Genomic DNA, 14461 nt, shown 5'->3' with positions numbered 1-14461 from the left:
AAAAATCCATTTCAATCCCTTCCTGCTCTTCCCCAGGATTACTGAGCATCCTTCACCGCTGACTGCTCCACACAACAGCATACAGTCCAGAAGTAATTGCAGAAATATGCTGTTCAGCTTATTGTGTTTTGGACTAAATACAAATCATTGACATGTTTGGTCATTCATCATGCTGTCTGGGATTAGGTACCAGTGAAGCGCGGTCAGATGGTGGGAGCTCTGATAACCTACGTGCAGAGAGACAAATTAAGGCGGCACTTCCCACCTAATACGTCTCCTTACAAAAGGAAACAAATGAGGCCTTGCGTTTTCTAATTATCACAGCACATGATTCAATGTCAGAGACAAATATTGCAGAACGCTGGAAATGAACAATCATATTGGTTGGCTGAGGGGGGCAGGACTCGACGGTAATGGCGAAGAGTAAATGATGGCTGCAGAGGATTTCAAGTCTGTGAGAGTGAAATGATCAGACAGTAACGAGATGTAAACAGTCACTCAACACCCTCAAGAACTCATTTTTCCTCAGATTTAACATGCTGATGTTGTGCCATTCTGCTGATGATCAATACATACCTCAGACTGCAATTTACTATTCACATTTTCCCAAACATACAGTCCTCTCAAATGCTTTGAGCAAGAAATTTCCATGATTTTCAGTCATTCATGATTACTGGATGAGCATTTTTAAAAATCATTTTATACAGACCGCATTCAAGAAGAGCAATTTCTTGTCTGTGTAATATTTTAGATCTGAGAATAACCAGAAACCAGAAGAAAGTTAAGTTAATGTTCACATTAAGTTTTGAAAATGCTATATCGGAATGTTCTCCAAGCCTTCAAAAAAAAAATTATTGGAAGATTTGATCAATTCATAAACATGATGGAAACATTACTTTTAAATGTTCTCTGAACCTACTAAAACAAGTAAGCCTAGTAATATAAAAAAAAAACATTACACAAATGTCCAACTAAAACACTTTAAACAGAAGACATTCTATAAATTATCTATAAACATTTTTGTCATAACGTTTTGAGAACATTAGTAAAGTCTAGACAACTTTGAATAAATGTTCTAATAAAAAAGACCTATTATGCCCCTTTTTACAAGATGTAATATAAGTCTCAGGTGTCCCCAGAATGTGTCTGTAAAGTTTCAGCTCAAAATACCGCAAAGATGATTTATCATATCATTTTGAAAATGCCTATTTTGAGTGGAAGCAGAAACACACAGTTTCGTGCATGTTTCTTTAAATGCAAATTAGCTGCTGCTCCCGCCCCCTTTTCCAGGATAGGGCTGTGCCTTTACATCTGCTTGGTTTTGATTATCAAGTCTTTTGTAGTTATACATTTCAAACCATATTAGTTTATATTTCTTATATAGGGTTATATAGCATAATATACAGTAAATAAATAAATAAATCCACTGCTCTCTTGTCTCCTCTGAGGCAGAACAAAAATTTACAGATAATTTGCTCACTCCTTGTCATCCACTATGTTCATGTCTTTCTTTCTTCAGTAGTAAATAAATTATTTTTGAGGAAAACATTGTAGGAATGTTCTCCATATAGTGGATTTCTATGGTGTCCGCGAGTTTGAACTTCCCAAATGTAGTTTAAATGCAGCTTCAAGGAGTTCTAAATGATCCCAGCCGAGGAAGTAAGGTTTTATCTTATAAAATTTCAATTTATAAACTTTTTAACCACAAATGCTCATTTTGTCTAGCTCTGCGATGCACATGCACACCCTGTGTACTCTGGTTCAATACAGTTAGGGTAGGTTGGAAAATTTTTATTTTCTCCTCCAACTTCAAAATCGTCCTACATCACTGCAGAAGTACTGACTCAGTGTATACAAAGTGAACGTGCAAAGAAGGTCAAACGGCCTTTACAAAAAAAGGGAAAACAGTGAGCATTTGTTGTTAAAAAGTGTATAAATTTTAATTATTTTTAGAAAATAACAGATCGATCTGCTAGACACACTCTTAAAGATAAAGGTGCTTCACAATGCCATAGAAGAACCTTTTTTGTCTAAATGGTATAAAGAACCTTTAACATCTGAAGAACCTTACTGTTTTACAAGTTCTTTGTGGCGAAAGAAGGTTCTTAAGATTATAAAAAGGTAAGAAAGAGATGGTTCTTTAAAGAAACTTTGACTGAATGGTTCTTTGTGGAACCAAAAATGGTTCTTCTATGGCATTGCTATGAAGAACCTTTTAAAGGAACTTTATTTTTAAGAATGTAAGACCCTTCTTCCTCAGCTGGAATCATTTAGAGCCCTTCGAAGCTGCATTTAAACTGCATTTTGGAAGTTAAAACTCATGGGCACCATAGAAGTCTACTATATGGAGAAGATTCCTGAAATTTTTTTCTCAAAAAACATAATTTCTTTACGACTGAAGAAAGAAATACATGAACATCTTGTATGACAAGGAGTAAATTATCTGTATCCTTTAAACGGAAAAAGTCAGATTTTCATGATATATCACCTTTAACGTTACTGGAGGAATTGATTGGCCTTGAAATAGATGGGAATCCTAATACTTTCATGGGAAAACCTCCAAATTAATCCTTTTTCCACCCGGTTGGTTTTACTGAGTAAAATGTTTCTGCTATTGAGCTTTCCAAAAAGATTTCATTTAACGCAAACTTACCTTTCTGTCCACACATGCGACTGACCGTCCAGCCACGCGATTGGAAACATCCCTGTGTTCATTTATGTCATCGTTCAGGAGGTCCTCATACCGCCCGTTACGAAACTTAAAGAGCTTGTCGGTGTACGTTGCTCTCCCTGCATGAAACGACACAAACAATTTACATGAAACTAACATCCATTTACTGTAGCACATCCTTCAGAGCCTCGTTCATGAAACTGTTTCATACCTGAGAAGGCGTTATTAGTGTTCAGGACGTAAATTTCCTCCCTGCCATCGCCATCTATGTCACATGCTGTCACTCCGATGGCATTGCCCTGTCGATCTCTGAGCGCATAATATGGAGAACTGCGGTTGTCAACAGCAATGTTAACAAGCCTCTTCTTAAACTTGTCATACTTCAACACCAGATTTGGGCCATTGTAACTAAAGAGAAAAAAATGTAGAGCATTCATATAAGTTATATATGTGAGCCTGGACCACAAAACCAGTCTTAAGTAGCACGGGTATATTTGTAGCAATAGCCAAAAATACATTGTATAGGTCAAAATTATCACCAAAAATCATTAGGATATTAAGTAAAGATCATGTTCCATGAAGATACTTTATAAATTCCTACCGTAAATATATCACACTTCATTTGGACAACTTTAAAGGCGATTTTCTCTATATTTAAATGTTTTTGCACCCTCAGATTCCAGATTTTCCAATAGTTGTATCTCATCCAAATATTGTCCTATCCTAACAAACCAACATCAATGGAAATATTATTTATTAATTTATGTATATATGTATTCATATGAATCTCAAAAATTGACCTATATAACTGGTTTTGTAGTCCATGGTCATATTTTAAACAAATCAACAAATAGGCCACAGCTAAAAATCCATAATCGGTATACCTTGTTCTGCAAGGACCTTGTCCTTTCAAAAAGTATATATATATATTTTTGGCATGATTGTTGAGAGATTTATGCTTTAAAAATGCTTAAAACAAGAAAAACAAAGCCAGTGGGGTAGGAGAAATAAATTTAATTCAAGATATACTCCCTGAAAACTCAACTCAAACAAAAACATGCCCTGAAGGATTAATGTATAACCATATTCTATTTATTTGTCTCCAGTTTCCTACAAGACACATCTTTGTTGGTGTATTTCACTGACCTGCAATCCCACAATTCCACCTCGGCTGTCATTTAATAGAAGGAAAAACAGATTCTAGTTTCCCTAGAGATACGATTCTGTCAGTTGCACTTAATTTCATTCTTGAGCACAACTCAAACAAAACATTGAGCTCTCCAATTACATCTTTTCAGCAACACAAATTCACCAAGATCCAAATCATTTCACAAATGGTTTACAAATAATCCCAATTAATTGTTTTGACATTTCTGTTTCTCCTAGAAAATATCGCTTTCAATCCACAAACTGAGGTAATGTTCTTGGCCAGTGTATCTGTTCCGTGTCAATGTCGCAAAAATGTAAGTTCACTCAACCAGCAACTTCTAGACACTGATAAACTATTTTCTCTAGAGAAGCATAATGTCGTAAACGCTTCATATCTTCATTATTCTGCTGAAAGCAATGCGTGTGATCTGAAGACATGCACACTCACCCTGACACAAACATCTCCAGATCTCCGTCTCCATCCACATCAGTCACAGCTACGCCGTAGTTGAGCTGCGTAGGGTTATTCTCATAGTCAGGCGGGAAAACACTCCGAGTAACTGAGGCAAACATGGGTTCAGTTCGCTGACTCCAGGACGATCCCAGGACAGACACACTCACAGTGAGCAGTAAAATCCAAGTTGACATTGTCATCTGTAAAATTCAGCAAGTTTTTTTTTTTTAGAAAACACACTTGTTGTATTGAAACTATGACAAGATCACTGTCATGCTCACTTCCCGATCTGTGAAAAACTCTTGCAAGGAGGTTATGACTCACTCAAGTGAGAGGAACTGTAAAACATCCTGAACTGAGCCACACAGTGGAGATATTCCACTTTCATTGAGTTTTAGGAGACTGAACGGCTTTCTACAGTGGTAAGAGGCAATTACCGTCCCAGCATTACACTCACAGCACAGAGACATAAATACAGAGACTGCAGACATGTGACAGGTCAGAATGGACCAAATTAAGATCTGAGAGTAGAAGCCATTTCACTGCACATGAGACAGACATTTAAGATGGCAAAATCCATATGTGACAAAGAGCATGAGGGCATGATCTTTCTATCGACTTATCTGTCCGTCTGATCATCTATTCATTTAAGTATCCGTCTGTCTATCTATCTGTCTATCTATGATTAAATCGAATTAATTAAGTGAAAGTAGAACTGACTTGCAAATTTGTTTAACAAATTTATTCACCATTTAGCATAGCAAATACCATGTGTGGTAAATGGAGACGCAGTCGTAGATAACAAGGCCTTATAGACGTTTTTCCTGAACACGGAAGTAAGTCCGACTTTTAACCGAAAGAATGCTTTGCATTTCCGGTCTGCATTGTTTCTAGTCAAATTAGGGTATATTCCGAGCTAATCAACTAATGTTAAACCTATTAAAATGTTATTTAAAAAGCACATGGCTCCATAGCGCCATCACTTGGCAATGTCGCAATGACCGTCATTTGTCAGTGCCTCACTTTAATGAGTGTGTAGATGACACGAAGCAGTGGACGTTAGCTACATTAAAAACAGATGGACGATATTTGAATGGGTTCCTATGGAAACCGGAACAGAAAAGCATTCAATCTGACGTTAGAATTCGTAATGGCGGCGCTCATCTTTACTCAGGAAAAAGGTCTATAGTCCTAAATGTAAAAGTCCATCCAAAAGTAAAAAATCTGTCATTATTTACCAACCCTTTAGTGGAACATAGAAGTATTTACAGCAGAATATCCAAGCTGGTTTCCCAGCCAGCAGGGATTGTTCTCAGAATGTTCTTGAAAGGTTCTCTTAAACTTCTGAACATTCTACAAGTTGTTAGAATGTTCATTTACATGTATTGTGTCTTGTATACTGTACTCAAAATGTTAGTACACAAACATTCTACATCGTTTATTAAATGTTTTTCTGATAGATTTTAGTTGGATATTGGTCTAAGATAGTTTAGAGCAGTGGTTCTCAATCCTGGTCCTGGGGGACCCCTGCTCTGCACATTTTCTCCCTTGTTTAACACACCTGATTGACATCATCAGCTCATTAGGAGAGAGATCCATGAACTGAACTAACAAGCTGAAGATCTCAATCAGGTTAAATAAGGGAGACATGCAAAATGTGGCTACGTTTACATTAATCCGGATACATTTGAAAACTGAGTTTTCATTTTAAAACGCTCTCCGTCCACACTAGCTTTTCCAAGCGTTTTCCAAAAGTTTCTCATCCACACTGAAATGAAGGAAAACATCAAATTCGCCTTACTGCGCATGCGTAAAGCCTCCAAAATTATACAGACTAATAAGTTTTTACACAATTCTTCTGGCGGGATAATTTACGGAAATATCTCATCATCCACTGACGCGTCTATATCGCGCTCATTCATATTTTATCTGAAAAGCAGTTGTCGTCATGTTTTGCAGGACAGCAACTGTGAGTAAATTTTCTGTCATCATTTTAGGACTGTAATTTGAAGAGTGTACAAGGTAAATCTCTTTAGCAGCAGTGTGACAGTGAATAGCACAGGCACAATTACTGCTGTAAACATAGATATCTATTGGTACAATATGCGTCACATGACTATAAATGTGCGTCATCGTTTTCAAAAGCCTCCGTTTTCACAGTCCACACTACAACGTGAAAACAGCGTTTTCAAATTCATCCACTTTGGCCGGAGTTTTTAGAAATAATCGTTTTCTGCGATAAAAACGTGGTTTTCGTGTAAATGAGATGTCAAACCGCAGGGAAATATCTGCGTCTTCCCTTCGTGTAAACGGGGCCTGTGCAGAACAGGGGTCCTCCAGGACTAGGATTGAGAACCACTGGTTTAAAGAACATTCAAAAGTAACATTCCTATAATGTTCTTTGCATAAAAGAGGGTTTGCACTTAGGTCATGATTTGGTCAGTTACCTGGATGCTCGACCATATTGGCGATACTCGGATGTAAACAACAGCATGGATTGCACAGTTAATGTCTTACTGAATACATTGTTCTGCTAATTTATGCTGTCTAAACCATGGAAAAAAAGTGCGGAAGCCGCTAAATCATATAGAGAAGGGCTTAGTAAAGCAGGAAAGGAGACAATATTTTGACAAACTAAAGTTAATAGGTGGTAAAGATACATACAAGCAGTATTAATTCAGATATTAGCCTAATATTTCACCTACCTGATCGGAAACGATGAAAACACAAATGTTGTCAAGATTCTTGCCCTGGAAATCCTGGTTCAGTTTGGCCAACCACAAACGCATTTTGTTCCTCAGACAGTTTTTTGTACTCTTTTTCTTGATTTTTTATATCTTTTGGCAATCTATAGTATCCAAAATGTTTTCCCCGGCGTGGCTGATTAATACAGCACTTAATATGACAATAACTGGCCATTTTCAGCAGCATTAATCAACTAAATATGCTAGTTTTGTTCAGTTCAGTGGCATTGTTTACATTCAGTGCCGCCAGTATGGCCAACTGATGAGGATTAGTAAAAACTCTGGGAAAATAAATCATGCATTGCAATTTGAGAAATGATTCAACTTATTTGCATGCTTTAGAAACCGCCTTACTCTGCTTGCTTCCAATTCCCATCTGCTGTTTAAAACTAAGCTTAAAAATGATTCCAAAGATAACCGCGACGCATTCGTAAAATCTCCGAATCGATCCACTAATCGTGATGCATCGATTTTTTGTCGCATCTCTAGAACATATGTGATCCTGGACCACAAATCCAGTCTTAAAGGGATGGTTCGGAGTAGAATTGACTTCATTGCTATGCACTCCGAAGCCCATGTAAATACCTAATCCGAAGTTTTTTTTTTACCTTAGTCAAACATTTATGGAGATATTAGAGTTTTTCGAATTGCTTGTTACATGAGTGAATGGTACATGTGATGTATCTCGTAAATTGCACCACTAAACGTGCAAGTAATCTTACCAAACTTGTACAGTAGTGTAAATAGGTTATGTACTCACAAAACGCTGCATCAGAACATTTGTAAGTCCACCATGAGTGTTTTAAAAACACGTTTTAGCCGATCCCTACTAGTCACAAAAACTACACTTTCACTGGTTTGAAAGAAGCATGTAAAAGTCCTCCTACAAGTTGACATGCACACAGATGTAGTAGGAGGACTTTTACCTGCTTTTTTCAAACCAGGGAAGTGACGTCGACTTGTAGTTTTTGAGACTAGTAGTTCTCGGGTAAATCGTGTTTTTAAAACACTCATGGTGGACTTACAAATGTTCTGATGCAGCGTTTTGTGAGTACATAACCTATTTACACTACTGTACAAGTTTGGTAAGATTACTTGCACGTTTAGTGGTGCAATTTACGAGATACATCACATGTACCATTCACTCATGTAACAAGCAATTCGAAAAACTCTAATATCTCCATAAATGTTTGACTAAGGTAAAAAAAACTTTGGATGGGGTATTTAGATGGGCTTCGGAGTGCATAGCAATGAAGTCAATTCTACTCCGAACCATCCCTTTAAGTAGCACGGGTATATTTGTAGAAATAGCCAAAAATACATTGAATGGGTCAAAATTATTAATTTTTCTTTTATGCCAAAAATCATTAGCATATTAAGTAAAGTCATGTTCCATAAAGATATTTTGGAAATTTCATACCGTAAATATATCAAAAATTAATTTTTGATTAGTAATATGCATTGCTAAGAACTTTAATGGTGATTTTCTCAATATTAAATTTTTTTTGCACCCTCACATTCCAGATTTTCAAATATTGTCCTATCCTAACTAACCACATATCAATGGAAAGCATATTCATTCGGCTTTTTGTATAAATCTCAATTTTAAAAAATTGACTTGACTGGTTTTGTGGTCCAGGGTTGTGAAAACAACTTAAATTTTAGTCTGTTCATTACACACCTCTACGGTTTCAGAGGACTTGAAAAATGTGTATCACCTACTTTTATGGGGCTTTTAGTCATTTTGGAGCTTGATAGTCATTCAATTTTAATTCAAATTCAATTTCAATGGAACAGAACAGCTCGGACATTTTGCTAAAGATCTCCTTTGGTGTTCCACATAGGAAAGTCAGATTTGAAATAACATAAGTTGAGTAAATAATGACAATAGCAAAAACAGAAAATGTACTGGTATTTATCTGCAGGACATTATTTTAACCCTAAAACACAACTAAATGCAATGGAATTCAAAATACAGGTAAAACACCTGTGAACATTCAATACAAAAAAATCCTTCATTTGAACACAATACGTTGGGTTCAATTTTAACAAATGCCCATTCTCACCAAGGACAATAACTATATGATAATGATATGTAATCCTTATGTATGTAAGTCTTAAATAGCACGGTTATATTTGTAGCAATATCCAAAAATACATTGTATGGGTCAAATTTATCGATTTTTCTTTTGCCAAAAAAAATTGGGATATTAAGATCATGTCCCATGAAGATGTATTGTAAATTTCCTACTGCTTAATTTTTGATTAGTAAGATGCATTGCTAAAAACTTAATTTGGACAACTTTAAAGGGAATTTTCTCAATACTTTGATTTTTTTGCCCCCTGAGATTCCAGATTTTCAAATAGTTGTATCTCAGCCAAATATTGTCCTAACAAACCGTACACCAATGGAAAGCTTGTTTATTCAGCTTTGAGATTACGTATAAATCTCAGTTTCACAAAATCAACCCTTATGACTGGTTTTATAGTTCTACATCTAAAATAATAAAAGAGTCCATCCACAACTATAACAATAATGGCACAAATTAAAGATATTACTGGAATCACTTTCAAAACAATTTGTTCCAGCTGATGAATGATAAAAACATCGACAGCCAAATCTGAATACAAACAACGGCATATGCTCAGTGTATGCATGTCAAAGAAACAGAGATGACATGCTCAAGTGGAGAGAGATGAGTGTATGTGTTTGCAGTAACGATTTGAGAAATATGCATGACTCTGCTCCACTAATCAACCCATTGAACTCTAACATCAAAGCCATGTAATTAATTTAGATTAAGGTTGTCTTAATATATGCTTCTCTGTTTGAGATGAAAGTGTAATCAAAGCACTCAAATAAGCATTGTATTAGTCATATTACTGGACCAAAGGTTTAAGCACAGTGATAATTTGAGTGTTGATGACAGAATGTACATAGCCAGTCTGATTAAAGGCCTAAGCAGAGGTTGTCACTTTGTTCTATCCTGTGCTGTATTACTAGCATTACACCTTTCATATTTATAACTCAGTGCAAAACAGCCGGGCCAAAAACAGTAAAAGCAGAGTAAACATGTCATTTTATTGTAATTTATTTAGCGTTTATAGCTATAACACTCCAAACGGCTGCATAAGGGCAGTGGAACACCACTGTTCGGAGAGTACCGTGTGTACTGTCATCTGTCATCGTAATGCGATGATGTAAAAGCTTCTCGGATGAGGTGAGAGCTGGACGTGCTCCAAACTAAAAAAAGTCTTCACAGCTACGGGGTCATAAATCCAGACACAGACACGCAGAGGAACCACAAGAAGAGGTGAATCTGTCCTTGCAGCAGCTCTGCATCTCGAGAAGGCAGTTTGACTAGAAATGATGCCATCAGCTTCATCTCACTGCAGCTATCATCACACAACACAGTTACTGCAGTTACAACAGAGATGATATGCATTATGATCTCACATGGACATTTCGCCCTGTATGCTTCATGCAACTATTAAATCAAAGTTTGGAATGTTCCTTTATTACTTAAATTATATCATATATATAAATTTACGGTGTGTAATACTAAACCGTAAACTCTCTTTGCATGTGACCTTCACCTCGTAAATAATACTTACTCTCATCTTGAGAGTGTATTCATGCATTTCTGGTCTCTGATCGGACTGCGACAAACACCAGCACACTCAGTCCCTCGAACATCTCTCATCTTACAACAAGACACTGCTTTAAAGTAAACTTAGAGAAAATAATACAGCTCCTCATCTTAAGAGGTAAGAAAAATCTAAATGAAGGTGATGGAGGTTTTCTTCTTATGAACTGAATAAAGTTTCAAAATATGGTTGAAAAAATAAATAAACTAATAATAGTAACAACAATACTACTACTAGCACTAATAACAATAATAGTGATGATGATGATGATGATGATGATCATGATAATAATAATAACAACAATATTAATTATTATTATTATTATTAAAGCACGCATGCAAAGCAAAAAACTACACTGAAAAAAAGAATCAAAAACATTCTTGTGACGTTTCGTGTTTGTTTAAAGAGTCTTAAAATCTGATGAGCAGATCAAGTGAACACAGAAGTAAATAAAGAAAAACATGAAAGAGCAAATGGACCTGAAAGCCGAGTATTCTCTTGTGATCTCCGGAATATTTATCAAAACAGTTGTTTCGTCTCATCTGATCGACTGAGAACATTTAATTAGATGCGCAGTGAAAGATCAGATCAGATCAAAGAAGCCGCTTTAACTTCAAAGACGCTGCGGCAAATAGAAAAGCACCGGTACTTACATGAATGAAAGTCCTGCGTCGCTCATAAATGACTTCCCTCCTCATAGATTAAGAGATTCCCTGTGGACCTTGAGTATGTCTCTTAGTGATTTTACACAACTTCCCAAGAATTTGCTTTATGAAATCAGCTGTGTAGGATCCATCCAATTACAAGCCCCTACGGTGAATATTTAAGAGAGACGGCCAATGCCTGCGTCGGAGGGCGGAGCTATGGTTGCTGAGTGACGCTTACCTGAGGCTTCCTACTTAATAATTCATAAGCAAGGGTCTAACGCACTTTCAACTTATTTTCATGATTTTGAATACTTTTGATATTCAAAATCACTTCGATTTGAATAACTAATAGCCTACACATAAAGAAAACGAATGACTTAATCAGTTACTTTGAGAAATCCATCTTGCATTATGTGCATTCAACCCTATTCTTCAAAAAGAGAGCTTTTTAATTAAAGCAATGATTGCCAATCTGATCATATAACCATTTTATGAGAACATTTTATGGATCCATGCCATTTATAGTAAAGTGATGGCTCATCTACTGTCTTGGACGTTGGCAAAAGTCCATTTTCCCCAATCTTTTTTTCCCCCCACTGGTTTAACAAATGTTCATTAGCAACACCTCTCACAGCAACACAGAAACCTCAAGCTCACATTTAAACTAAGATAGAAATACACCTTAAAATGAGGTCACATCAAAAGTAATCACACGTTGCTTGATGTTTTGAGATAAAAGCATTTTACTACAAACCCATACTGCACCCTAGATCTCAAAACTTCCTCCTTGGTCCCAAAAAAGTTCATTATCGACACCAAGCCTTAAAAGCTCCCTGGATTTCTGATGTTAGAAACATGAAATATTAAGATATTCCTGAAAAAATGGTCTGCCTAATCAGTGTAATGTAAAAAGGAAAAAAGACAGATATTATGTGTTTGAATTAAATGCCATTGCAGTAGTACAGTCATTATTACAAAATATACCTCAATGCAAAGCAGAGGGGATTTGTTTCACACTAAAGTGGTGATATTCTGTGATAACCACTGACTAAATGTACTTTTTCCCTCTTACTTAATAAATAATATATGAGCATTAAAAATGTATTTGTATTAAAATGATCTTAGTAGCTTACTTGTACAGACCATGAAGAGGACACAAGGACAGCTACTGTATAGAGGGTTTGCACTTATGTCACGGTTTGGTCAGTAACAGATGCGCGGCACTATTGGAGATACTCGGATGTAAACAACAGAATTAATGGTTAATGTTCTACTGAATATGTTGTTCTGCTAATTTATGCATTCTAAACCATAGTGAAAATGTGTGGAAGCTGTTAAATCATATAGAGAAAGACTTAGTAAGCAGGAAAGGGTGTAATATTTTGACAAACTACAGTTAATAGGTGGTAAAGATATATATGAGTAGTATTAAGATATTAGCCTAATATTTCACCTACCTGACTTGAAATGATAAGAACAAACATGAATGTTGTCAAAATTCTTGCCCTGGGAATCTTCAGTTTGGTCAACCACAAACGTATTTTGTTCCTCTGACAGTTTTTTTCACTCTTATCCTATATTTTGCACAATCATTTCTGTTTAATCTTAACAGTTTGCATGGCACATTTCATGCTAACAAGCACATGTTCTTAGCATGCTAGATAAATGCAGCTGTTCTTTGGTCAAAGACGTTAAGATGTCCACGTCGAAAGAAATTTACAAAGGTGATTTATGTCCATAAGCACATTAAATGTAAGTGTCTACTTTTAACGTTTCAAATCATTTTTGGAGATTAAAATGTCAAAATTTGGTTGAAATAATGTTACACTGTCATTAAGTGTAACAATATTCTTACACTTAATGACAATGGACAATGTACAAAGTAATGACTTGTACCTATTAAAATATATAAAAGAATACGGGAGCATATTAAATTAATTGTGTTTTAAATGAGTAAACAATTCTTACTGAAAAATGGGCCAAACCTACGATAGTGGCAAATTTTAAAAATGTATAATTATAACTAATCAGTATTTGGGGTGAAAGTAATTTGTCTTTTAATATGTCAGAAATTGGTTTTCGTTGTAAATATGCCTTACAAGATTGTTACACTGAATGACATTTTAGTGGGTGTCTTCTGTAAACTGGGAAAATGTATGATATTTATTGTTTTGTTTAGAAAGACAAAAATGCAATGAAATTAAACAGAAAACTTTGTAATATATATATTTCTTTTTTTGGGAAAAACAACAACAATATAAAGCAGTATTACACTTATTGTTTTTATGCTTAAACTCTTTTTCCCTCTTACTGGAACAACTAGAAAGTGTGACAAAATAAAGAGATCATTCCATTGGCATTTGTAAAGTAATAAGAGTTTTGCATTAAACAACAAAACATCAATCAAGCAAACACATACCAGTCTTCAACATACATACAAGCTCCACTCTTCACCAAATTTGTAACCCATAAAACTACAAAGTAACAGAAATTGTTTTCAGTTGTTTTCAATCCCAATAAAACATAATATTAAACACAAATCACTTTTGTCTATAGCTTAAAATGTGTAAAATAACATTTTATCCCAGTTTTTTAACATTTACTTTTCACATAAAGTTCAACGCAAAACATAATGGGAACTAAATCCACTTTACAGTTTCAATTAATGGCAAAAAAAGATTATTTATGTATTCTCAACTCAAATTGTTTAAGTAACATCCTATTAAAAATTTAGTAAGCTGTAAGTAAAATTAAATATAAGTATAATTCAATGAGCTTTTCAAAAGAGGATATAGAAACCTTAAAGGGTGTTTAACGCTAAGGGCCAGAGAGATAATGTAACATGAAAAACTAAATTATGACTTTAAAATTTAACTGTCACCGTCCCACCCTATCACATATTTTAGCAATCATCATAAATGATCAAAAATCAATAATTATCACTAGTAACCTCAATTTTTTTATTTCAATTTCAAATGTAGAACTTTTAGAAAATTTACATTTAGAAATTTAGAAATTTACAATTTTAAATAATCCCACTTCTGCAATAATCTGGTGATCGTCTTCTTTAGGTCTGTATTCCAAAGTGTTCTATAATTATAACAGTTTATATATATATATATATATATATATATATATATATATATAT

General features: G+C 35.1%; 1 protein-coding gene across 1 annotated transcript in view; it reads right to left on the bottom strand.

Moving 5' to 3' along the window:
- crtac1b (cartilage acidic protein 1b) overlaps nucleotides 1-11364 on the bottom strand; it is a 43192-nt gene extending 31828 nt beyond the window's left edge. The window contains exons 1-4 of the mRNA XM_073834879.1: nucleotides 11320-11364; nucleotides 4269-4474; nucleotides 2883-3079; nucleotides 2654-2790 (exon numbers count right to left, since the gene is read on the bottom strand). Coding sequence (XP_073690980.1) covers nucleotides 2654-2790; nucleotides 2883-3079; nucleotides 4269-4474; nucleotides 11320-11364 — 585 coding nt within the window. The remainder of the gene's footprint in view (nucleotides 1-2653; nucleotides 2791-2882; nucleotides 3080-4268; nucleotides 4475-11319) is intronic.
- Nucleotides 11365-14461: the final 3097 nt, after the last annotated feature.

Source organism: Garra rufa, chromosome 2 (genome assembly GCF_049309525.1).
Source record: "Garra rufa chromosome 2, GarRuf1.0, whole genome shotgun sequence".
In the NCBI taxonomy this organism is placed as follows: Eukaryota; Metazoa; Chordata; class Actinopteri; order Cypriniformes; family Cyprinidae; genus Garra; species Garra rufa.
Note: the sequence above shows the minus strand (reverse complement) of the source record. Positions and strands in the feature narration are given on the sequence as shown.